The following is a 27,772-nucleotide window of genomic DNA, read 5'->3' as shown; positions in this document are numbered from 1 at the left end:
TTGCTTCAGAGAGCATTTTATATAGTGCAAATCAAACAAAAACATGAATGATCGAAAATTAGCTTTGTTAAAATCGTGATTTCATAGGACCTTCCTGAACCAGTAGTTATTGCTATTTACTGCATGATTTTCAAACCATATCACGATGTAATTCCTCAAGTTGGCTACATTGTCTGTAAAACGATTGAAGCTGGCTGGTAGTTAAGTACTTTTGGATACAATTATCAATTCATATTAAGCCTACAAACAGGAATGCTTCGCCACTGAAGGACAAAATTCCAAGTCTGAGTTGGTTAAAGGCATACTGTCACCTGTTTCAATTTTGCCACAGTAACCATGGAAAGAGAAAATCTAACCAATCACAGATTTTAAGCGGGTGGCCTCTTTTTAAAAACAGCGCCCTCACATGGGCATTTTGAATAGCAAGGAATGCCCCTTTGACCATATATAGGCATATTTAGATTACAGGTGACTGTATACCTTTAAGCCTATACAGTACAGTCCATGCAGAACCCGTCACTGGTGCGAGAACAATGCCTGCATAAAAAGTGCATTGTGCGCGCACGAAACGAGCATCATTGCCAGCAGTATGCGGGCAGATAAAGTGCAGTGTGCCCGCAGTGTGCGGGCACGATTCGCGCATCGTCACTGTGCGGGCATTGTTGCAATGTGAGGCACATTCACACCTTGACCTTGAATGTATGGCTGAGTTGAACGCTGTTGCATGAGAATGTAAGTTGTAAGAGTTTCATTCTTGTGGACAAAAATTGCAACAAGTGGACGTACAAGTGGCTACTGTAGTGCTGGGTTTTGTCATCGGCTCAGCCGAACTTTGACCCATTGCTGATTGGGTGGGAGTTGCGACGTTTAGTGTCATTTACAAATACTAGTACGATTTTAGGCCGGGGTAAAGTGAAAACTCTTTACGTACAATGCATGATCTGTTACTGTGAAATTGTTACTCTGACTTGGTGCGCTGTGAAGATCGAGTCCGATCGAAAATTATCGAATTTCTCAAATAAAGATGACATCACTGGTCGCGAGACGTGGTGTTGAAGAAACTGAGTGAGGCTGTGATGGTGACGATAGGTACATGTAAGTTGTTGCCATAACCTAACGCATCGTAGAAGACAAGTCAACACAACAATAAAAATTCTTGATCTGTTTTCTATTTTTCAAAATGTGTACTTTATAACAGGAAGACGATTTATCATGGCAGAAGTGAATGCCTGTGAACTTGAATCACTCTAGTCTATACGAGCTCATATTCTTTTTTTCAATTGTCAAAAAAGACGATTTAGAACTAAAATGCTGAACTTCTGTGACCAGTTTCACGGCTTTCTTCCTGTTTTTCATGCCTAATCGTAATCGTGACTCTCATTTTCGGTTCACATTATCATGTTTATGCCATACAATTAAATGAAAGGAGGTCAGAAATTACGTTTGTTGCTTACTCCCCTGTAGCGCGTCATACTTTCTCGATATACAGTAATCGCGGTCCCTCTATCACAATGATATTACCGGTATGTACATGCAGGTGAGGTTGTTTTGTGTGACGCCTGGAAAGACCAAAATTCTACAAGACGCATACTCTTATATGGTTTGGTTTTTCCTTTCGATGTACGGAACGATTGAACTGAGAAGCACAAAAATCGCGATTGAGGTTCTGCTTCGTAAACCTGTCCTCGTAAATTTCAATGATTTCACAAGCCGAACGTCTCTATCAGCATTTTTTCTAGCCAACTATCGCATTAGTGGCACAAATAAAATGATTAATGTGAGTGGAGTAAACTGACCATGTTCGTAAGTAATAACTTGAATTTTCTCCACAGACATGAAAACAAAATATTCGTTTTGGGCGACAGCGCTCGACTTGTTTTCTTGCCGATCATGCCGAAATCTCAATGAAGTTTTGATACGTTCCTCGGATATTCCGTACGAAAAATATTAAATGGACAACATGGTAGTCGATGTAGAGAAAGTCATGATCATCATACTGCCAACGCAATCATACAAACTACGGTGACGCCGCGTAATTTTTCATCGCCACCGGTGCTTCACGATAAAGTCCAACATTAAAATTTGTTTCCCGGGTCATTACGACCATCTGAAAAAAAAAAAAACTACAAAAAAATACGGCTTCTGCTTATATTTTACATATGAGCTAATACCCGATAAGGTCCATTTGTCAAATTGTTCCCATGCACTCCGAACGAAATCGGGGCCAAAAATCTTGAAAAAATATCACGTCTTTTTTGTGATAATGTCAGACAATACCATGCCAAAAAAGTCCGATATTCAAAAACTGTTCCAACCCAAACTTTTTAGTGACGAAAACTAAAACACTGTGCCAGTTTCTGATAGTATTTTCCGTTCGAGTCGACACCTGACGAACCGAATTTCAAATGTTTCCCGCCCCCAACTATTTGCTGCAGAAAAATATGTCTTTTTCATGTCGTGTTTTACGTTGATCAAATCAAGCTCTGTAAAATACGCGCGGTGCAGTGTGTTCTAAATCGTACTCCGACTCTGAACGTTATTAGTATATCACAGTGAAGTCTATTACGTCACCACAGGTCTTCAGTGTCGTTTTATTTTGTGACAGACAGTCGTTCGGGCGACGACATTCCCTCCACATCGAATAATACATTGAGGTACCAGAAGAACGACATTGTGAACAAAAGCTTGGGGCCGAAACGGGAAGAGTTGCCCGGGAAACACGTCAAATTTTGCTACACTGTCGTCCAGATGACCTTGAAGACGACGTGGGTTGCAATCGCCACCCAGAGCAGACATTGTCCTCGGCCTATTCAATAGCGTCTACGCACCAATCAGCATGATCAGGCGATGGGTCACAAAGGTCATCGAAGTATGCAACAATTTACAGTAAAGATTCGCGTCGGCATGATTGTTTAAATAATTGCGATCACATTGCTGGTGTATACTATCAAGTTCGGAAACACTTTTAAAGGAATAAATATTTTTTTTTACAAAAATAATTCCGTAATTTTTTGAAGAAATCATAAATCCACGAACTTAACGTTTCGAATCTGCAAGTGGGTTATTGTTTAGATGAACTCAACCACGCTGAAACATGGGTACTCTTACCATTGGCGGCATTTTCCCCACTGCCAACTTCAGTCATAACTTCAGTGCAATGGGTAGTCGTAACGAAAGAACGATGTCGCTTCTCGCATCAACGTGTCAAAGAACGCGACATTTTAGTGTTGAAGTAATGCAGACGTATCACTACTTGTAGAAACACTAACGTACTGGATGTTTTTTGATAATGCATGCTGGTATCAGCCTTGATCCACGGATACATCAGCACCAAAAAATTCTCTAACTTTCCGAGGTTCGTGTTACAGTCGGTACGATTTAAAAATACTTGCGATTAAATCGTTGTTTGACGCAGTTTTAAATGTCGACAATGCATTTGACTATTCAAAAACTAAAACAAAATAAAGTCAATGTGCCACATAACAAGTTGGCCTTTTAAGGGCCACCAAATTTGAAGAAGGAATTACGAGTAAAAGTTTGGAATAATGAGACTCACACAAGGATTTCAAAGATAATGTTTTTATTTCCACCCCCTAAAAATTAAAAAATCTGAACCGGCGATTGTCTGAATATTACACCTGATTAAAACTGCAATAAAAAGTTTTGGTCGGGGCGCTAACGCGGAGATGCATGTATGACACCATTTTCACCATTCGGAGAACTTCTGGAAATGTATTGTTTATGACACATTCTCCACGGGTTATGCGATTTATTGAAGAACATGTTCGTCGTCTTTGAGTTTGCAGAATTGAATTACGTTGACAGTATATAGCCTTGATATGTATGGGAAAATGTATGGTGCGTGTTTACTCAGACAATGACAACTTTTGAGGTATTTTTGCTATTTTCATCATTTTATATGACTCAATCTTTGGGTCAAAGTGAAAGTTCGCATGTAAAATGTTTTATCGAACGAGACCGCATCGGTCAACAGTCAATGGTCTATACGTCGCATGGTCGCTATGGAAACCAGCAGTTTCCAAGAATAGCAGGCGAATTCCTCGAAGCATTATGCTCCCATGGGACTTTATCGGACCACGGTCCCACAGAGGGCTTTCAATTCGACAAAATGGAATTATTCACGTTTTTTGTCTGTCACTTCTGAACGTCAAATACATGTTGACCACGAAATTACTTCAGTCAAGTCACTTCAATTTGTAAATTTTGGTACATTTACATTTCAATGTATGTTTGACTCGTCACGAAACAAAGGTCGCAGTTCTGGTCCAAGGACGTTCACGCAGGGGTGCACTATCGACTCAAGTCTACCCCGAAAATTTTGAACGTTTTTTAAAGCCGATAGATGCAAGTTGCTGTGAAGACCAGCAGCCCCAAAACTGACAGAAAGAGTCTCAGATTTAATAGTATGTATCGCATCGATATAACTTTTTTTTTAAAAAATGTTATGCTTTTAACTTTCTACACTAAACTGGAGGGACGGTACATCGTAATACAATACAGGACCTGTATAAATGTTTAGAACTTCTGTCGTCATATTTCCCGGTCGGATAAAGCCGCCTGCTTTAATTCACCGAAGCCTAGAATTGTATTTTACACGATGACTACATTCGGGCTTAGCGGTAGCCATATTTGCTTGGAAATGCCCAATCGGACAGGGCATGCAGTTTGCAGTCTGGATACTTTCGCGACTTCTAGGTCATTTTGGAACTGGGTTTTCTCGTTTCACATTCTGGCATCTCAGTGCCTGGTTTAGTCGTAGAGTGTACTACTGACCCTCTTTCAACACAGTGCATGCGTGATGGCTCAGATATTTTTGAAAAGGGACAAGCACCGGACAGACCGCGGATGTAGTTTTGTACGTGACATCCATGGACCACGGTCCCTCTACAAAACTCGGACTTGGCATCTCAGCAAAATGGTTCGCCGATTCGGCTACCTTCGAAACTTCAGTTCGATTTTTTTTTTTGCGACAAACACGGCAGAATTAGCACGAAAAATCAGTAAGCCAATGAAAACACTTGCATTTTCCTACGCCATCACCGCTGACTTTACTTCAGTATGATAGTGACTCTATATTGCTAATTGCAGTGTGTACTATAGACAGTCGGATCCAGAGCAAAGTCGTTCGTGTAATCGTAAAAAGTTCAGGACAAAAATACAAGCTGTTGATTTCAAAAACAAATTTTATTTCGATGCTGGTTGTTATTTCCTGGGCGCTCTCGTTTCCTTACCTGTGTAAAAAGGATGTGTTGTTTCAAATACAACAAATTGACCGGGAAACAATTCAAAACTTGTTATTCTTCACCCTCCCTAATATAAAATGGTTTACAATCTGGTTCTTCTATGTATCAGGTTTCGCAATCATGCTTTAGTTCATGTACGATGTCTACTATACGGCAAATTACGAATTCATTCAGAAAATTCCCCTGGCATATGTGGTCTGTGCCTGTGATATTACTAATACGTATCATGAACTTTATTTATTGTAAATGGCCACAATAATGTTCACTTGTTGCAATTTTTCACAAAGCAGGTCCAACCACGGTCTACACGTCCGTGTTCCAACCTTAGACCACGATCCGTGAGAGGTCTAGTGTCGAGGTCCAGCAGAGTTTGAGGTAGATTTCTTCAGAGCTGTACGCATACTGTACGCATGTGATAATATCTTACTGTGACCTGTCTACGACTAAGATTTTTTTATGGATTTTAGAGTTGCCTTAGGCAGACAAAGAGAGTTTGGAGCTGGTTTTAGGACTCAAGATTATTCAGTTACTCCCAGCCGCCGCTATTTCAGTTAGGCAAGTGTAGCAATGTTGTCACCGACAACTACCTTAGACCACGATCCGTGAGAGGTCTAGTGTCGAGGTCCAGCAGAGTTTGAGGTAGATTTCTTCAGAGCTGTACGCATACTGTACGCATGTGATAATATCTTACTGTGACCTGTCTACGACTAAGATTTTTTTATGGATTTTAGAGTTGCCTTAGGCAGACAAAGAGAGTTTGGAGCTGGTTTTAGGACTCAAGATTATTCAGTTACTCCCAGCCGCTGCTATTTCAGTTAGGCAAGTGTAGCAATCTTGTCACCGACAACTACCTCTGGTCACACATTTTTTGAGTTCAATAACCGCATCGTGCGGGCACATTTTGTCCAGTGCGGGCACAGTGCCCGTAAAGTGCTCGCACAGTGCTCGTAAAATGCTGGCACTTCACACCAATTGTGCTGGCATAATGCGCTTAGAGTGCTGGCATTGTGCTCGCAAAATGCGAGCACAATGACAGGTTCTGCGTGGACTGTACTGTAGATTACCCACTTTTTTATTGACAGCTATCAGCTTTTTAATAAAGTCATACATTTTCCCCCTTCTTTGCAATCTCCAAGATGTTTCAACAGCCCATTTAACAGAACACAAATTTACTGATGATCAATGATTTCTTACCTCCATGATCAGCATACTTGGGGTTGGTCAAAATCTGCTTGGCAAACTTCAGCCCATTCTTGTACTGCTTCTGTTCATAGCATTTCTGCAGGAAAACCACAAACACAATGATTAATATTCTCATTGATAATGGTGGCTCTCTATGCAAGAAAGCTGCTCCTCCCTCCCTCCCTACAACAGTAAAACAGAGGTTATTTTTGTTTGTCGTGGTGGCTCTTCACCTCTGACACCTGTACCTTGAAATAGTTTTGACCTATCATATACAGTGGTATAAAGAGACATTTTGAATTTGAATTTTTCCCAATCACGTAATTTGAGATCTCTTGCAAAACTGAATGAGCATGATGAGATCAATTGTATTTACGACAAATTTCATTCCCTCATGACCATAATAGCCATTTATTTTTTTTATTTTATTTTTTTTTTGGGGGGGGGGGGGGGTTGACTGAAAAAGAAAGCAGAATCAGCATTGATCATCTATCTTATCCACACACATCTCATCGTGAAAAGATGGTGAACCAATGAGATGTAAAGGATGACACAGCCAGCGTTGCAGCTAAACATGGCACCATAGAAGTCACACTTTGGATGTCACGAAGGAACTATTCATTTGAAAAAAAACTGCATACCACTGAAAATGTAATGGAAAATTCTGTCAATGTTTTGTAGAATTGTCCATATTTAGTTGGAACTCTTATGTCCAATTAAGGAACCGAGTTTTATTCAAGTGAGAGATGTAATCTCACGGCATTACTCTGTTGCTTAGATTTTAAAACAAATAAGGAGAGCAAAATCTCAATGTGGCTTGACCCTAGTGTCAGGCATGTGAATAAATTATCTGCACAATTGCACAATGATGGTCAGTTTGTACAGCCGAACTTATAATCAAGACATTAGAATGAATGAATGGTAATCACACACAAATGCAACAGTGAAACAGGGTTCTAAAAAGGTATTTTGAGAGGTGGGCCATCCCCATTTTTTAAGCTATCTATTCATATGTTAATAACAATACAGAAGAATACATTTTCACAACAAAAGGAATATGTAAATTGTATATCATTATGTAAATTTATCATCCCTTAGTATTTCAAAGCTGTGGAGAACATTGGTGAAGTATGAAAACTGATAATTATTCACGATAGACTTGTGTATTTTTATCCCTAAACGTGCGTCACTGTCACGTTTAGAAAAATCTTATGGCGTTCCAAAATAATATACAGTTAGTCGTGAAAGGTTCAGATAAAAACATCAAAACTACAGTCAGTTTGTTTGCTCTGAACGACAGATTTAAGAAGTGTTGTAAAAGAAACAGACTAAGCAGACGTTCAGGGAAGCTGCATTTGTAACTACCTGGTTTAGATTTATTGAATTGCTTCCTTATCACAGTAGAGATGGTAGGTCACTGCCTCAAGCAATGTGAACTAGTATTGTCAGCACCATAAAATGTAACAGTCTACAATGGAAAACATCTCCACTATGTAGAGGATGACTAAGATGACACACTGCATATCTGTGGTATATTTTTCTGTTACCTCTAATCAGTCGGGGGAAATAAGATGAGTTGTGGTAAGCTATGGGTCACATGGTATTGTAGTATGGGTCACAGCACTAAAATGACTTTGTCTTGAAAAACATACAAGAGGTCATAAGGTTGAAAATATCCTTGAATCTCCACTAGCAGTAACTTTTGATGTATTTGCCATTTTTGTTGTTTGTAAAATGCAGCTTTTTTCTACTCTTAAAATCATGTCAAAATGCCTAATTACCGCATGTCAACTGTATAGTCTGTATGTGTATAACACATGTAATGTTATACATTATTGCCTGAGAAAGTGTAGTCCAGACTAGCCCAATATGTCAACAATGATCTTGTACTAAGTGTGCTGAGTATGCAAGACTAACATTTTGCCTTTCAACATAGCATGGGAAGGAGAATACGAAAAATGCAATAGTTTTCTTGAACAAAAATAATGAAAATACAAGCATTAACCATTACACCATTTGACTGCAGTGAACATTATAATTAATGTTGTGATGCCAACATGATGATCATACATACTCTCATTATGTAGAGATGTTCACGATGATTTGGCAGACAGTAATGAATGAATTTGTCACAGAACTTTTGGCTAAGATACATATCCATAATTGTTGGAAAAAACTTGCACTAATACGGAACCCAGCTTACTGCTATCTCTGATGTGTCTGTTTGGAGCTGGCACAGGTTTTTGTTCTGCGATTCACAATACCAACAAGTCATCGTTGATGACACAGTCCCCACTTGTTAATAATGGGTACTTTGATTACATGTCCTCAGAGAGGATAGAGTCCTCTTCATTAATTAGGTCTGTGATAAAAATACTTTGATACAGATGGCGCTCAATGGCCAAGAATGAGTTCCATGGTGATGAAAACATAAAACCAATGTAGGCCACCATCCTAAAGTTCATAAAATGAGTCAACTAGGAATTAATCAACAGGATGTTGCAAAACATTTTTGCATACAATTCTAACACTTAACAGATTATCACTGGTACCATATTTCATAAAGTTTGATGCAGTATTTACAACACTATGAGATCAACATCTGTATCAAGTTTCATCACATTTGACGTTGTATTAATTTGTGGCTATATCACCCTAATTAGGAAAGTTCATTACTTATGCAATTACAAATTAATTAAAATGACACTGATAAATGTCTTTTTCAATGTTAAAGCAATGTGAGCTTTACATCGGTTAACATCTGTATAAAGTTTCATGAATTTGATGCAGTACATATTTCTTGACATATCAGCCTACTTACGAAACTTCAATAATTGACATGTTACTGCTACATGACGTGAAACAAATTGACAAGCATATGTATGAAATAGGTCAATGTCAACTTTGAATGATACTGGTGGAAATATGTCTGAGTTATGGCTCTGTATATGAAAACATCGTAATAAAATGGCTGCCTAGCGACCATATTGGATCGTATCACATAAAAAATCGACGAACATATGTATGACATAGGTCAATGTCCTTGTACCAACTTTGAATAAAATCGGTTGAGATATGCCTGAGTTATGCCTCTGTATATGAAAAAATCGTAACAAAATGGCCACACAGCAGCCATATTGGATCGTATCACAAAACAAATTGACGTGCATATCTATGACATTGGTCAATGTCCTTGTACCAACTTTGAATAAAATCGGTTGAAACATGTCTGAGTTGTGGCTCTGTACATGAAAAAATCGTAATAAAATGGCCGCCTGGCGGCCATATTGGATCGTATCACAAAACAAATTGTTGTGCATATCTATGACATGGGTCAATGTCCTTGTACCAACTTTGAATAAAATTGGTTGAAACATGTCTGAGTTATGGCTCTGTACATGAAAAAATCGTAATAAAATGGCCGCCTGGCAGCCATATTGGATCGTATCACAAAGAAAATTGACGTGCATATCTATGACATTGGTCAATGTCCTTGTACCAACTTTGAATAAAATTGGTTGAAACATGTCTGAGTTATGGCTCTGTACATGAAAAAATCGCAATAAAATGGCCGCCTGGCGGCCATATTGGATCGTATCACAAAGAAAATTGACGTGCATCTGTATGACATATGAAGTAATCCTTGTACCAAGTTTGAATGAAATCGCTTCTTGCATCTCTGAGATATCTGTGTGAACGGACGGACGCACGCACACACGCACGCACGGACGCACGCACGGACGGATGGACGGACGGACATGACCAAACCTATAAGTCCCCCCGGACGGTGTCCGTGGGACTAACAAAGAGCTATTAAATTTTGGAGTAAGAAGTATATTTGCAGTGACTTGCTCCACAAATTGTGAGAATCATCAGTATAACATATCTTTGTACATGGCCAACAAGAACATGCAGAGTTGTTTCTGAGTTTTTAAAGTATGCTATTCTTGTGAGTTTTAAAAATATCCTATAACTTTTTTAAGCAGATGTCATTTTAGCAAGCTGCACCCAGAATTTCTTTAAGCTAATGATTTGCCCAAGTGGCTGCATGGCAAATTACAAACATATTTCACAGTTTTATATTTGCGAGTCAAAATGTTGGATAAAATCAACAAGCTACCAGTACACATAATTTGGGATATAAATATTTTTGCATTACTTAAAAAGTGATATGATATGAGTTTAGCAATGTTAGAACAAATTGTCAGATTTGTCAGAAGATAAATTGTCACCATTTACAAGGGTGCTGGTACATGCATAGCAGTATCATGAAACTAGGAATAGCCAATTTAGCCAAGTTACAAGCAAATCTTGCCAAATGCAACATGTTACTGCCATGTTGTGATTTGGTAGCACTTAGCATTGTATGTAGACTTACACTACAGACATTAGGGTGTTCAGGTTTCCATTTTCCCCTCAATTTTATAATTCACAAAAAGAAGACCTTGCAAAAGGCTTGGTAATCACAAATGCTGAATTTGTCACTTTAAGTCAAACATATCACCTGACACACGATGAAATAAAGACCTTATCAATCACCTGGCATTTATAAAACTGTTATGCCAGATTATCCGAAGACCAGAATCCAGGTAGGTAAAATCATGATCGGCATGAGATCATATGCCATATTTGGTTATGTTTATCATTACAAAAGGAAAAGTATTGACAAGATCGACTTCTTCATCGGACAATGATCGTCTGCATTGACCTTAGCTACACAGAATGGACAAGAAAAGCTTGACATTCAGCCCCCGCACTGCCACATTATGACTATGAGATGAGGTGGTTTGCAATTTATCATTCGAGTGCCAGTTTGCAGCGCGTGTGCGACCTGGGCCAACCGCGGCTGACAAGCTCTTCTCATATTTCAATGAAATATATTAAGCCGAAGTTAATGCTGAGAATAACTACGCGGAGAGCGCTTCAGTAAAACTGGAAATACACAGAACACAATCAATCTACGACTTTAATGATGTTTCTGTCAAATCATGCTTCCCTGAATGACACAACGGTGTACCAAATTTTATTCACGCTTGTGAGTCTTGCGCATCGAAGTTTCTATGTACCTACCAAAATTCGTTTGAAGAGGGTGTTTTCCTTAGGTGGCAGGGGTTGCGATGAAGGCATGACTTATCATGTACACCTTCACGGCAGTTGGCAAATCTGTGAAATTACTCAAATTCCTCTTGTAGTCCACACACCGCGTGGTTGAAAAATTCAAGATGGCTTCGAAGAAAAACGCATGCGTGCCGGCCTCTCCTCTCTTGCCTCGTTCGAGACAAATTTTAAGATATGAAGGTTTGCGGTAATGATAAAAGTAATATTTTCCAGTAAAAAGTATAATAATGTATAAACTTATTTTGAAAGATATCAGAAACATTTTGATGGGTGTAAAATATATAGTATGGTTTCGGTGTAATTAAAAATTATATGCTTTGGAAAGGAGCCTGTGGAGTAAGGAAGTGCGAACCTATGAAATATTCTACTTCCTGTACAGCGAAAGTACATATCGTTGAACTCGACTGAGGTGGAAAGACGCGTCTATCTAACGAGTTATTGCGAGTACGATGTCATAAGTGATTTAAGATAAAAGTGCAGTCAAAATGGGGTGTTGCTTTTGTAAAGATGATGACAGTTATGCTGGGGTAAGTCTTTCAGCCTGAAATTTTGCATGGACCTTGGGTTTCGGTTGGACCTTGGTTGAGAGCGACTGGTTGACATGTGACTGTCAGCTGAACAAGAAGGGAGGGACACGTTTGGAAATTTTTTTGTTTTCGCTGTTTATAACTTAAGGTATAGGTCTTGTTCTAGTACCAAACAAAACAGCTTTCCCGTCACGTTCTTGTGCCGAATTGTATTTTCCTATTTACTTTGGGACGTTGATCTCGTGATTTTATGAGTAGAGTCATTCAAGGTCACAGATTTCTGAACAACAAACAGTACAGTGCCTGTACACAAAATTTTTGTCCACCACTGGCAGCATTCAGATTCCCCCAAGCACTTCAGTGGCCTATTTGCATACAGTCTGAAAGTAACTTCAGTGCACCTAACTAGCAAGTCTTATTTTTACATGGTATTTCTGTACCCGTCTGCAAAATATGAAAACTATAGCAATTTTTGTACAAAAAGCATTGACAGTCACACAGTGTTAATGACCTGTATTGTGACGTTGAGTCATAGGTCAATCAGTCGGGTACTTTCTATTACAGGAAAGTTTAATTGAAAGTATTTCAAGTTTAAAGAGATTATCAGTCATCTTATTTCTACATAGTGGTATGCTAATTGATACTAGTGGTAAAGCTAAAAAACAAGCATGGATACGGAAGCCATTTCGAAAGAGTCCTTGTTTTGATATCAGTATAGTAAGACAATGAGTAATGCACTGTAAAACAGGTTTTAGTTTCAGTTACACTACAGATAAAAAGAGCAAAACAACAAGTGTGATATGATGTAACATGTTGTTCAACGAAACTGCTGTCTCAGGAATATCACGCTTTTAATTTGTATTTCTTCTGTATTGTTCAAAATAGACAGAAACCTGTGCTCCATATAAAACTTATCAAATTTTCTATAACCTGTTAATGTTATCCAGGAAGTTGGGTCCTTTTAAAAACAATGTATCCAATTCATTTCACAGTTCATACTTTTGCCATCCCTTTTGATAATCTCATTTGCAGATTGAAAAAATTTGTAAATAATGAATATTGTATTTTATCATTTTCGGTTTGTAAAACTTTACAGAAACTGACCATAGCAAAGGTGTAAGTTTGATTTTAAGGCTCTCAAGGACCTTCTTCACATTTAATCAAGTTATGATTAAATTTACATATGTAAACTTGGTGAAATTTTTCCAAAATTTGACCTTTAAAATTTCTCCTTTCACATTCTGTTTGTGTGTTTGTTAGTTTTGCTTGAAATTCGGTCATATGTAAATTTGGAAATTGGTCATATCTGAATTGTGTGTGAAATATTGGATCAGATGATTTCACTTTTTGATTATCAGTATTACATGTAACTTCGGAGTAGCTCTTTCAAAATTACATACTAAGTAAGTAAATGCATATTGGAACAGCCATGACATGTGACACCATGAATTCCTCTGAAAGTTTGGGGAAAATGGAAATTACCGTATTTGAATGTTGCATTAGTTTTGGAATAATTGGATTATCATGTGCTGTTATTTTTTTTACCATTTTCAGGAACAAGAGCCAAATGAAACAAGTAGGTTGCTTGGCAACCCTGTTGGTAGTTCTGGTAACAGACCAATCACAAGGTAGGTTTACACCATGTCATTCATGGTTATAACTTTTGAAGCTGTGGAAAAGCTTTCAGTTTCCAAGAACTGAGAGATTAAAATGATGATAAATGATTACAATAGCATTTAGATTGTCATCTGCAAATGTTGTTGAAAGCTGGTTTCTGTCAAAAACCATTGTAAAATATCACACAGAGTGTGAACAATTGAAATCAAATTATGATAATTTTTAAATCTTTATATTTAAATAAACATTCTGATTATACTTCTGTGGGTGTCATAAGTGTAAACAATTGATAATAACAGGATTTGAAAGATTTGATATAACGGTAATCAAACTAAAACTCAACAAGTTTTGGAAAGAGTTTGACTGTTTGAGCAAAAAAATGTAAATTGGTAAGTGAAAGTGCAACCTACAAAACTAGCTCATTTAGGGAAAACAGATTATCATTGATTATTTTACATCCAAATTGTCTGGAAAATTGCCCCATTGAGGTCAAAGTATCCATTTACAAGCATTGAGTCAACCTAATAAAATTCTATAAACATGATCAGATCTACGGGTCTAAATTGGTAGTGTGAATTCAGCTTATCATATGCCCTCATAATTTCACTCTTCGTTCCTAACATCGTGCTTGGATGGTCTTGGAAGTACTACCACTTGGGAACTTTTTTTTGAGCTTTGAGCTTTGAAAACTACTTACTTCCTACCAGATCCTTGTATATGTATTTGCTAGAAATGAAAAGATTGAACCTTTATATTAATCAGAGTAAATGTTCGTCAGAGACTGGCAGTTTTTCATTCAGACTCTCTGAGTGATAGACAAAATTTGTTTAGCTAGGTTACCAGGACTGTTTGTAGAAGGAAAAATCCAAAAGGTCATCACAGTCATTGTCCTTCCCATGACCCATCAGACTAATCGTCACAATTCAGTTCCATTCTGGAGATTGTGAACAGAAGAAAATAACTTTGTACTACAATGATCCTTTGGTCTGCAAGATTTTCAATCTGTTATGCCTTTTGAAACACTTTCTTTTGAGCTATCAGAGTTTAACCTGTTCACCCCAATACCCTGTAAACAGGTCCACAGTCACCACCGATAACAATGGGTCTGGGCCAAACCATGGTGGTAAAAGGGTTATAAGCAAGCAATTGTACAAATTCAACATTATTCTGTTGAATGGAAGAGTTTTAGTGCTTTACATATTTGGTCATGTTTCGAAAAATCCGTTGATGTTTATATTTATCATCTTGCATGTTTGCCATTTGTTTTTCAAAGTTGGAACATCAAATTTATGGTACATGTTGAACAGCAGTGGTCATGCCTTGTTCTTATTATGTCTTAGCTGTTATCATCATACGTTTATGTAAACATACACAGTTCTGTATAAAGCATTCTAAAACTGCACATTTGAGCCATGTAAGACTTTGGTATGGATATGATGGATAAGTTATTTAATGTATGAATGACAATGTAATAGACCATTTTTCTTGTTGCACAAACAACAAGACCTTGCATTGATAAGCTGTTGAACAAGACATTGTCTTCTGACAGGAAAAACAGCACAATCATCTGAAAAAATTCTATTGGCATTCTAAAACAGGTGTCATATTTCTGTACATAACTTGTTTCAGTATTTGGCAATGAACGAGTACACTAAATATCAAACCTCACAAGAACTCGTAATGAGTAGAAAATCCATTACATTTGGCTTGGACCAAACATAGCTGATAAATGCTTTCACTGGGTACTAATACTTTTTTCCAATCTCCAATATTTGAGTCATCTGTAAACAAGAAAATGGGCATGATAAGCTTGAAAGATGACATGTCGATGTGGCAGAAATAATGAAAGTGTGGTAGAGTAGGTATTTGAGTTGTGTCTTCACTTTCATATTTCCAGTGATGATTTCCACAGTCAGTCACCTCCAAACATGAAGAAAGGAGATGAACAGTCTGCCCTGAATCGGATTTTACATCAGACAGCAAACAACGTCATCGATGTATCAGCGTTAGATTCTCACACAATGGAACAACACGAGTACATGGACAGAGCACGGCAATACAGGTAAGAATTGTGTACAGTGAGAGACATTTGTAATTCTTCTGCAGTTTCATTGGAAATTCTATTGCTGTTATTAGATTGTGTAGGTATGAATGATCACCAAGTCATATGACGTTTTCTTTAAACTTTTGAGTCTGTTATCACAAAATATATTGTGTTAAGGCACAAAGGAATAGATTTCAGACTACATTTTATTAACTATTTTTCATACTTCCAACAAGATATGATAATGGCATTCGGTAAACCACTGGATGCATTATAGCTTTTGTCTGATACATCTTATTGCACTGAACGTTATTCGTTTATCAATTTATCACTTCATAAAATTGAAAAGTTTTAACGAACTCAGCTGTTGTCAGCATCATGAAGGGAAAATTTTCCATAGAGTAAATTTTAGAATTCTTTCTTGTTTTAAGGGAACTGTAGATGTGAAGCCATTCTGTCATCAGATTATTTTGGATTGTTTGTCTTTCTGCAGCTGAAATTGTAGATAGCATATAATTCAAGAATTTCCACTGAAACCTTAGTAACCAGTAGCCCACTCAACCTTTATATTGCTGTATTTGATGAAGTAACCATTGAATGGTTTAGCTGTCATCGTGAAAAGTTGATCCTCAGAATATCGGTAGTAATTAAATACGAAGGTTAATCTTCTAAAAAGGAATAAAGCCACAGTGATATGACATGAACCAAGAATAGAACCAAGAACCCAGCAATGTTACTTACTGCTTAGAAGCTACATTGAACAATAATCATAGCAAATACTGGATAATTGCACGGTTTAGGGCAATATTCTGCAAAATTTCTTTTGAAAATGGCAGAACGGTACCCTGAAATATTGGCAGTGTGAAGGGACATTGTTTCAACAGTGGTTCTTCTGCCATCTCAAAAGGCAGGCTCCGTGAGGAAAAGGAAAAGAACACTGGTATACCAAAGTGTGTTGTTTACAATATTTTGAACCGCAGATACGATGCTCCATCTGAGTTTCATTTATGAAACTGGGTTTGTTGGTGGCAGAAAGATATGCAAGATGATTACTATTGTACTATGAGCATTATGGCCATGAAGTTGCCATTGTTATCTATGAAAAAATGATAGTACCATGTTTCACTCTGTCGTCTGATGCTGTTTATATCTGTATTTCAATATCTGACCATCCATAAATCTAGTAGAGTGTGTAATGTGTTGTAATATTCATCACTTGCAGCACGAGGATAGCCATAGTTAGTGGTAATTCCAGCAAACCAAGAAAGCGCCCTCTACCAGCAGGTACATCCGTTCCACAGGCAGTGTTAGCGAGTGAACCTGTCTCGATAGCAGATATTCAATTGGTAAGTGAGAACGTATGATAATGCAACACTAGCAAAATGAGGGAATGTATTTGAAGTGAGAGATATGAACCAATGTTTATGGATGTAACTTTGCATTTACGAAATATATAAGCTGTGGATATTTACTTGAATTTTTCAGCATCATGAGTATTGCGTACAATCTGTATACTGGACTCTTTACTCTTTTTTTATTATTCACAGATAAACAGTGCTGCAGCTACAGCAGCCAAGGCTCTTTCTGACGTCAAAGTTGACCACAAAGAAGATCTAGTCGTACAGTTTGGAATCCCTTAAAGGGCAACAAGCAGTGTTACAAAGACATTTAAAAAAATTGTAAAAACTTGATAGAGATTGATGAATTTCTGGACCCAAAGGACCAAGTTTAGATGCAGTGGCATGTCTTTATATATGTAAGGAAGTGTTTCCAATTCATCCCCTAAAATGAAATTTACAGAGCTTGTATGGTGTTTTGTCAGCTGTGCAAAGCACAGTGCAAGGATCCTACCGTTACCAGGGGACTTAGTTGCGAAGAGGATAGTTGAGCAAGCGACGCTCACAAGAAATGGCACTGTTCTGTGCATGTTTGCTTCGACTGAAGATATTGCTAGGTTGATGGCTCCAGATGTTCCAGCATCCTGCAACATTTGTTATGTCAGCTTTCTACAAGACTGGTGGCATCTCTGCTGGCATAAATATTCCAACTCTCCTGCCATTTTTCCTTTGCTTCTTTTTTTTGATATGAGAATTATTACTGATACTTTCTCGTCGTCAGAAATGTGACATTCAAATTTTGTTTCTCATGTTCTCAAATACACTTTAAGTTGTTCAAATTGAGAAGTTTCCACTCATATAGATTGAATGAACTCAAAAACAAGCAAAACTAATGTCAAAAATCAATTTCCTTACTAAATTTCCAGAAAAAAGTTGGTCTTCAGTGGCGAAATTCATTTACACCATAAAATATCACAATTGACAAAAACTGAAACCCAATGAAAGACCTGTATATATTTTTGACCAACGATTGATGAAATGACCCAGAAGAAATTATAGATGCATTTGACCTACATTTTTGTACTTCTTTTTTGTCTTTTTTTGTCTTCAATTACTACTTTTAGAAGAGACCTCGCTGAGACGCATAAATGAAAACTGGCTGCTTTCTGACTAAACATGTGGTATACTCATACAGGAACAGTAGGGGAATGGCGTATACATTGTTGAACCAAAGTTTTCAGCCTGTTTTAATGATTAAATAGACAGGTCAAAGTCATGGGCTTTCATTACTTGTGTGTATATTTTGTAGTCGGTGATGCATTCCTTGTTTTACAATAGATTCACACACAGGATGCCAGAGTATTGTCTGTGAAATCAACTGAATTCAAACTTGGGTCCTTTATTATAAAAATCAGTTAATACCATGTAAGTCTAAAGTCTGTGCAAATATGAACCTGTGACTGAAGTTGTGCAAAAGTTTAGCTCTACAACTAAGCCAGGCTTAGAAAGGAAACTGATTTATCTCGTGTTTTCTTTTTTATAGCTGCACTGACATTACCAAAAACTTACAATATAGAACCAAACAGTTCATTTGCAAAAATATGTAAGTTTCCATGACAGCATGGCCATGTGACTTGATGCGCCTAGCCTTGTTAGTTCATGGCCGCCTAGTATTCAAAGCAAAACTTCAAGGGAACAGGGCATTGCTTGTTAATCACCAGCTATCAGTTGATGACATGCTTGTACAAAAAATACTGTATCCTTGAGGAGCTTGCCCTTTGTATCAACAATGAGTACAAGAAAAAAGTGTGACCTTGTATATTAACTATTGGAGCCTAATATATTGTGTGCTGCCACTTTTGAGACCTGTCTCTTTTCTCATAAGAACTAAAGTGTAAAATACCTATTATGCAAATTTTAAAATTTTGTGAAAGATTCATGTGTCATTCTTATGTCAGGGGTCATTGTCAATCTTCAAGTATGTTTACTGAGTGTGGAGTGGCAAAATACACGTTGGTGTTCATGTTTACATGCCAATCAGAAGTTTGGGGAAAAAATGAAAAAGTTAGAAATACAGTATTCCCTGTCCACAGTTTGAGACCATTTCAAATAGAAATGGGTTTCCTGTGTGAACAACCACTGAATGTGATAAACATATATGCATAAACATGTGACTTGTACTTTTCCATGGTCATGTCAAAAGTAGCAGTTGTACAATGTAAAGTCATAAACCCATCTATATTATATAGCGCATTTACTTTACTTACTCCTAGGCCACAAATTTGTCAAGCAGTAGTGTTGCAAATCACGAACTAGCCCAATTTTTCACTAGCAATATTTTTAGTCTGAAGTCAACATTGAGATGATATCGTCTCACATCATTCATTATTTATGTTTTCATATGTGTGAAGAATGCGTTATCCAAATTATTACCATAATCAGTGTGGTATATTTTTATAGCATTAATCTTTACGTCTGCCAGGAAACTCATAATTGCATGAATATTGAACCCATTTACTGTTTGGAAGATAAACTTTTCAGACAAGACGTCAACACTATTTCCTCCTCGTCTGCCAGTTTAGTTGGTCTGATCCAGTGACACTTTTAAATGGCTAGAATATCCCATTCTCCAAGATGAATGGCAGGACCATCCCACTTTCAAACGTGAATAGGTAGGGTTAGAAGGCAATACCGGTAGAATGTTTAATTATATTGTGTATGTGCTTCGCAAATCGATAGAAATCAATGCAAAATAAGTGAAAAATTGCAAACAAAGGCAGAAAGCTGCTACTTTTGCTAAGTAAAAGTCTGCAAATTTTTTGTGGCAAGTGTAATATTGTTTTTGAGGCTCACTGTAAAACCCATATTTTGAATGTAGAATATCCATTATAAAAAAGGCGCTAACTCTGAAGGAAAAGGAGGGTATATATATTTGAAGGGTAATTTCTGTACTGTGTTTTCTATGTATTGTGATAAGTGATCTAAAAAGAACATTGTTCAGTGTAATTCTTTGATAAAGAGTTTGAATAGGCCCTGATTATAGAGGTGAATGTACAAATGGAGGAAATAAAAGTAAAACAGACCAAACATTTCAATTGTCGGTGTATGTTTAAGCAGTAACCCCAACCTTTGGAAGGGGTAACATTCAAGACATATGGCACAGCTGCCAGGGGAGTGCCATATAGAGGGAAGTGACCCAAATATTGTATACCCTCCTGCCAAGAGGGTCATTTCTATAATAGTACCAGTACGTCAACACTTGTTTCTTAGTGCTGAACGATAGGTTTCTCATTAGTTTGAGCAAGGAGAGTGCAGACTTTAAAATTAGGTGATCTTTGTCAGCATCTGGGACCAAGCCTTGCTAAATAAGAGGATATAACATGTATACTGGGCTGTGATAGTGGAAGTCAACGGACAAAAGTGACAATGCTTGTATAGCAGTTATAAAAATTAAAGTTCAAAAGTTCCCAATTCAAGTGAAATGTCTACAAATCAGTAAAATCACATGGTAATTGGTCTCTTACACAATGACATACCAACCATGGAAATAGCCGTCTCAGCAACCAAATGTGGCGAATGCCAATTCAATTCAAAGAATGTTGTGCATGTCAGTGGTTTACCTTATGCAGTTGTCCTGCAACCGCATGAGAATTAAAACATGCACCTTTCTTTAATTTCATTGAAATATTTGAGCAGTTCACCAAGAAAATGATTTGCCACCAGGGCTTTGCATTAATGCCTATGAAGCATGACAAAACAATGGAGAAATAACACCTAATACATACGCATATGTATGCTGGTATGTCATATCTTTAACATTCCAAATGCTTTTTCAAACACAGCAGCCGAGACCCATCTCTCCATGGTGACTAAATGCCTGCATTGGAATGAAGTATTTTTCATTAGGCTCAGGCTAAAATTGGTTTTGCAACTTTGACGTCTGTTTGCATTTATACATTGTGACTTGAAAATGGAAGTTTAGACTTTTGATCAAACTTCCCACAAAAACTGGCTATTGTTATAAAATTTAGAACAAATTCAGGGGTCACCATGCAAATTTTGCCATTAGAGAAACACGCTGCTTAAAAGTTACAAATATTTCAAATTCAAAATCGCCGCCATCCCTCTGTTAACTTCATTGTTAAAAGTAAACCTTCCGATTTTCACAAAAGCACTGTGGTAAATTTTTCATTTACTCAAAAAGCTTCATAGTAAAGTATTTTTGAGTGACCATTGTTGGAGCACATTGTACCTCAAGAAGGTCAGACCATCTTTCATTTTATTCATTCAGAACTTGAGCGAACCAGACAAGCATTTTCTGCACTGAAGAAAACTGAAAGATTCATAATTACAAAACACAAGTTGAGAAAAATTAGTAAAATGTATATTTATTTATTTACAATTTTGTAATATCAAACACTTTTCGTAATTACTTCACTCAATAGTACAGGATATATCACAAATATTTTTCCATTTGGAGTTTAAAATAGCCTTAACATTTCTGATTGAACATCTTGACATTTTGTAAAATGATAAAATTTGCTACAGAGCATTACTGTAACATCTGACATACACATATATGATAACATTTATAAATGGATGGAATATTTCTCATGGTAGAGTGATTTCAAAATTATAGACTATGATTATACTTGGCAAATTCTTTCAAAGCTGAAGAAATGCAACATTTTAACCTGACTATTCTTGATCTCCATAGAAAATGTAATACTCCAAATGATAGTGTTTACAGTTGGAACTTGTTGATTGAGAAAATCTGAGAATTACAGTAACTGATTTTTTATCTACAATTTTATTGGTTTTCATCAATTCTGATTGAATGTAGAAATTTTCAAGAACTGTGTCAAGGACTCTCTAATGCTTTGTCTGTTGTTTTGGCATTATTCTTCAAGGTTTTTTGGTCTCGTTAAGTCCAAGCTTATCAAGATATCTTTGGAAGATGATAGAGCCCTCTATTCCTTCTTCTTTTTCTTCTTTTGTTTTTTTCCGCCATACATCTTGTTCCAGGTGGCAGCGTCTGCCCTGTCACACTTGGTCACACCACTGAAATCCAACGTCCGTAGCTGTGGAACTTTGGCCAACACATACTTCCGGTATCCCTTCTCGTTTTCGATGGGGTTTCCATGGAGACTCAGACTCATAAGATTTGGCAGCTTTCCAAGTTTGTCTATTTCACTAAGATCGGCTATACAGTTCCCATGGAGATACAGCATCTTCAGACCTTCGTATTGTAGTATAATCTTAAAAGCAAGATAATAGGTAGTAGTGAGATTGTTATACTGTGATACTATACATATTCACAATAAAGGGTACCGATAGAATAATTTTAATCAAACTAAAAATATGCATCTGTGTTTTTCTGTACGAACATCATGAAAAGCTAGTTAATTTCTATGAAGCTTCTCGAGAACTGACAGTATAAAGGCACAATGAGAATTGGTTGCACAACATTATGATACTTTTGAACAGTAATGACATGATAGGCTTGATACTTTTTTCTGTTCAAAATGATAAAGCATCTTTGATTAACTCATGCTTATGATTCAGAATTTAGTTAATCCGTGTCCCAGCTATATTTTGTTCGCCATCAATGATTTGCCCATTCATGTTAGCATGGTGGTTGTTGTTTTTTCCAAAGGAAATTATAAAGAATTGGGTTCTTTCATTGCAGAGTATGGATGGTGGGGCAGCTCAGTAAACTCATTACACTTAAGGTTTGATTTATATGTGCAGGGGCTAGAGATAACATATTGTTGGGGGGTGACTATGAAAAATCAACCCCAAAACTGTTGATGAGTTTGTCTAGTAGGTCTACTTTCAAAATCATCAAGATAGTGCATTTTGAATGCTTCAGGTTTTGTGTGTGATCGTTTTTGTCTTTCAGTCTCAGATTACCACTTGCTCTAATACATCATCTCACTTTTTTCTCTCTTGTCTAAGATTCATCACATTCACTGAGCAGTGTCATGGTAAACAAGTTTAGCATAGCAATTGAGTGATGTTGAAAAACTCTTTCCGTACATTAGTCTGCCAACTATTGCACTTTCCCCCCACTGCTAGTAACACCGACAAGTTGGGCATGTTATAGTGACGTCACAAAAAGCCCCTTAGTACAACCTGATCAGTTTCCCCAGCATGCAGCAGTCTCCACCGATCCATTAATTCAGCTGTGTGACCACTAGCAGACATTGAATCATACAGAAGCTTACCTTACCATCTGCGTTAGGGTTCATATCACAGGTAACCAATCATGCAACGTATTTCAGGACTGTCTACGGTCACACTCGTAAAAAGCACAGCATGCACTTTTCAGCTTTGTGTCATTTTTCCCCCACCACAAAGATTGGCAAGACAGTCACCTTGAAAACCTCAGCAAGCTGCTGATAAAATTCTACATCCCATACAAACAGTTAAGTTTGTGAAATAAGCGTCTTTTTTGAAACAGTTTGCAGCTGTTTGCAGTCCAGGTTTGTGATTATTACCAAGCAAAGTGATTACAGCAGATATAAAGAGATAAATAAGCCCATAATCAATGTTTAACCACCACCACCACAAAATCTACTAAATAAAAGATACTCTAAATGCTATGCCAGGGCTTTGGATTTACCTTTAACGAGTTGCAGCAAAAGTGTGTGAAGCAGTGTGCACACATACATATACCTAGGTTTTATCAGCACGTGTAGTGTGAAATGCATTTTAAAGTTGGATGCTGTGATACGTGATAACGGATTCTAACTGGATCTGCCAGCTGTAAGGAGCCACCTCATTTCACAGACTATGTCATTTATACTGGATGTACAATTTCTTGGGCGTTTTCCCTACCTGTATGACGGTACTTACATCATCAATTTTGGTAATATCATTGAACGACAAATCAACCCAGGAGACCTCTTCAGGTTTATCTAAAAGCTTTGACATGATATCTGCAAAACCATTGAGGTCCTGAATTGCATTGTTATTCACTTTTAAGGCAGAAGAGACTACTTTGCCTTCGCCAGTTTTCTTCAGAGGACGCTGACCTGTGCGGGGATCCTCATCTAAGATATCTGCAATGACAGGGTGGTTTCTTTGGGTTTTTTTGATGTGCCATCACACATATATCGTAGAGAGGACCCATTTCGTCATCATGCCAAGGACAAAGTTAGTGATGAGAAGCAAGCAAGCAGGCAAGCTTACAAGTATGGCAAAATGAAGCGATGGGTTTGTGAGACATGAAAACAGCAGCAGGCGCATGAAGATGGGATGTTGGTTTATGGATAAAAAGTTGATGATGGGATGCTTTCCCCTGATTTAGATGAATATGGCATGACTTGATTCAACATCTTCCAAAATTGTTGACGTGTAAAACTTTAATTTTTCAAACACTATCAAAAAGAACAAAATCTAGTTGAGTGTCACCTTATCTGCTAATACTGACTTTTAATACAATGTGACCCGATGAGCATAGTTGTACATTATGTAAGGCAAATTATAATCAGAAACATAGGGCCAAAGTCCCTGAAGCTACTATAGACTGGATACAAAATTAAGTATTTCCTTACTGTATGAAATTATCTCAATAAGGTCATCCTATGGACAAGTAAACTAAATATTAAAGCTGTCTGACCAGCGGTTTTGAAAGAACAAGCAACTCAACAGTTGACAGAGCTCTGTTGAGTTATGTAGAGAATAACCTTTTGTGACACATGTATTGATGAAGAAGGTGGATCTTTGATTACATTGTGAGTTCTGTTTAATAAGTTGAGGCTGTACATACTCAGAGAAAGCACACTGAAGAGACAAAGGTTTGAAACTTAAGAAGTTCAAGGTCATCAAAAGCATTATAAGGAATCATGTTACACTTTCATTGCACTGTTTACACAGATTGCATAATTGCTATAAATAGCACATGAGGAATCTTTATACAGCCCAGCTTTACCATAAAAACCCTATCACTTTGACCACTCTTTTAATTGACCACTCTATTTTTTTCCTCAAAAAGTAATTTTATTTTATCCTTACCAAGTCAACCATAAATGGAAATTAGAACTTTCTCTATCTCTATCTCTATCTCTATCTCTATTGACTATTTTGAGCAATTTCTTTTAGATAACATACAGGGCACATATATGACGGTTCAGAATATGTCAAAGTTGGGATTCAGGAAAGTTGCCTTTACATGTTTTAATCCTCCAAGATGGTAAGCATTTCACTATGAACTGTCAAAAAAAGTTGAACTTTCTGATAATTCTACACTAAAATTATTTTGGCTTTGATGATTTCCTAATTAATTCAATTATTTAAAATCATATTAATTATTTTTTTCTGGGTGAATTGATAGGGTTTATACAGTACAAGAATTACATACAATGTAAGTCAAATTTTGACCAAAATGACAAAAAAATTCCTTAAAAATACAGATTTTCATATTTCATCACAATTTGAACAAGTCTAAGTTGGGTTACCCCTAGGGACCTGTATACCAAATAACAAAGCTGTCTGACCAGCGGTTATGAAGAAGAAGATTTTTTACCAAAAACACCTTTTTTGGCATTAATTTGCCTATTTTCAACAATATCAAAAATTAAAAAAATAGTTTCTCAAAATCGTATTTTTCATCTACACAACAAATATCAAATCAGTAAGTACTGCGGTTCTCAAGATATTTGAGTGGACGGACGCCTCACAAACGGACATACATACATACATACATACATACATACATACATACAGACTGACGCGGACGCCGGACGGATACCCATCCCAATAGCTTCTATAGACTATAGTCTATAGTAGCTAAAAAACTGTTTACTTGCATCAAAAGTCAGGACTGAGTGCCAATCTATTGCACAAAGATATATTGTTTACATAAAGTTATATTTTTTCAAGATGGCTAGGTAAAATATTTGGAGATTACCCGTACATATATATAAAGTAATTATCATATCTGAATTGTACAGTGGATCATGATAATCTAAGGTCGCATCATTTTACCTATCAATATCATGTAAGCTTTAACACATCAACAGTATGGAAGATCTTGGTATCTTAGGTGATTAACTCTTTCTTATTTTCACTGGTCACTACAACTGCAAGTGTAGTAAACACAATAGCAATAGAAGGCCACATCCGATCATCCATCATCAAACAAGCAATTTCGCTTGTCGCTTGATAGATACTTTGGAAGATTGTCTCCCAGACACCATGCTTCAGCTGTTACTTGTAAGAAAAATAACAATTGGTTATACAAAACATGCAAACCATAATTGGTTATTATTATTCTCGACCGCGGGCCATCTGGTCAGTTGTGGGTTCTTACAGCATTGTTGTGTCACAGTACAGTGAAAACAAATGATTGAAGTTCTGATTTTCCAACCACCAAACAAATATTCAAAGTTTCAACATACATAAATGTCATGACTATTAGTTCTGCTTTTTTCACACAATTTCTGTATCATTCGCTCTTCTGTATTTTCTGATCATTTATTCACCTCGCTCACATGTGTTTGACTAACTGACATCACTCTGCGGTCAAGAATATGTTAGAAATACAATATAAAAACTGAAAACTGGGTTAATAAATGTTATCTTTCCCAATACAGATACAGCTCATGCACGGAAACCTCCGAATTATTAATGATGCGTTTGTTAATTTTCTGGTAGCATGATTAATTCTAAATTTCAGTAAAAAAACTCCACGGCATACTCATTTTAAACTGATCGTGAAAATTTCTGTGACATTTTCCAAGAATATTTTATAACATTTGAAGCGTTTTCATTGATAAAATACACGAACCTAGAATTCTGCAACATTTTTCTCAAGAGGACATATATATTTTACATGCTTTTTATAATATTTCTTTTGACAACTTTACATGTAAAGAGGGGTTACAATTTTTCGCATTAGAAACTTCTGCACATTTTCTTCGATACTCGGTGTTGCAGTTACAGTTATTTTAATATCCTTTCCAGTTATGCAAATTACCGTTAGTAAACAGAAACCGGAGACTAACAGCGAGTAATTGTTTTTGGGGGTCCAAATGAAGAATGTGTTTATTGGAAATTTCTGTAGCTCCAGGTATACAGTAGATACCATGTTTGGCAAACGTCATTCCACCACGCAGAGATCCTACACGTTACATACCATATATTGGAACTATACACGTATAGTCACAAATAATGACGGTGTATGAACGGTGCGGTGTAATACTTACCGTCCATTTGGGTTAGACACCTGAAGGAGTAATCGAGAGGTGGTGGTACGTCATTGGAAGAGTCGATGGCTGGTTGGCCCGGGGTACGTGCACTTCGTGGCGTTGTCATTATCTACAAAATTCGACAGAATAAATTTTACAGTACTACTTTTATACGATGCCTCTATGATCAATGTTGCTGAAGCAAAAAAGGGATGAAGAGAGAAAACGTCGATTACAAATGATCGGAAATCACTCACATCTTACTTTTTCAAACTCATGAACCTGTTATGTACAGAGAAGAGGAGTTCCTATTCCACCAACTTCACCGAAGCCGAATATCAAGTTACCGTAGATGATATTCAGTTGTATTTTTATAGTGTCGTCTTGCAAAGATCACAGCAACCACAAGTGCGCCATTTTGGTTGTCAATAAACAGCTGACATCTCGCGAGATGTGGTATCCATCATAACGAGACTAAACTGTGATTGGG

General features: G+C 37.0%; 3 protein-coding genes across 4 annotated transcripts in view; 1 reads left to right on the top strand and 2 right to left on the bottom strand.

The window, feature by feature from the left end:
- LOC139131707 (N-alpha-acetyltransferase 15, NatA auxiliary subunit-like) overlaps positions 1–11,696 on the bottom strand; it is a 33,962-nt gene extending 22,266 nt beyond the window's left edge. The window contains exons 1-2 of the mRNA XM_070697898.1: positions 11,517–11,696; positions 6,459–6,543 (exon numbers count right to left, since the gene is read on the bottom strand). Of these exons, the coding sequence (XP_070553999.1) occupies positions 6,459–6,543; positions 11,517–11,573 (142 nt within the window). The 5' untranslated portion in view covers positions 11,574–11,696. The remainder of the gene's footprint in view (positions 1–6,458; positions 6,544–11,516) is intronic.
- Positions 11,697–11,902: 206 nt separating this feature from the next.
- Positions 11,903–20,176, top strand: LOC139131706 (ragulator complex protein LAMTOR1-like). The gene is made up of 5 exons (XM_070697897.1): positions 11,903–12,091; positions 13,646–13,719; positions 15,606–15,770; positions 16,975–17,098; positions 17,300–20,176. The coding sequence occupies exons 1-5, from the start codon at positions 12,050–12,052 to the stop codon at positions 17,390–17,392; spliced, it is 498 nt and encodes a 165-aa protein (XP_070553998.1). The 5' UTR covers positions 11,903–12,049; the 3' UTR covers positions 17,393–20,176.
- Positions 20,177–21,451: 1,275 nt separating this feature from the next.
- On the bottom strand, positions 21,452–27,723 carry LOC139131705 (leucine-rich repeat-containing protein 51-like). 2 transcript variants are annotated; one of them, XM_070697896.1, is made up of 4 exons: positions 27,547–27,723; positions 27,301–27,412; positions 23,948–24,153; positions 21,452–22,347 (listed from the first exon to the last, which is right to left on the bottom strand). In XM_070697896.1, the coding sequence occupies exons 2-4, from the start codon at positions 27,407–27,409 to the stop codon at positions 22,060–22,062; spliced, it is 603 nt and encodes a 200-aa protein (XP_070553997.1). In that variant the 5' UTR covers positions 27,410–27,412; positions 27,547–27,723; the 3' UTR covers positions 21,452–22,059. The 2 variants fall into 2 exon arrangements, with proteins under 2 accessions (XP_070553997.1, XP_070553996.1); XM_070697895.1 differs by having other exon boundaries at positions 27,540–27,712.
- Positions 27,724–27,772: the final 49 nt, after the last annotated feature.

The sequence above is a fragment of the Ptychodera flava genome, chromosome 4 (assembly GCF_041260155.1).
Source record: "Ptychodera flava strain L36383 chromosome 4, AS_Pfla_20210202, whole genome shotgun sequence".
NCBI lineage: Eukaryota > Metazoa > Hemichordata > Enteropneusta > Ptychoderidae > Ptychodera > Ptychodera flava.
Note: the sequence above shows the minus strand (reverse complement) of the source record. Positions and strands in the feature narration are given on the sequence as shown.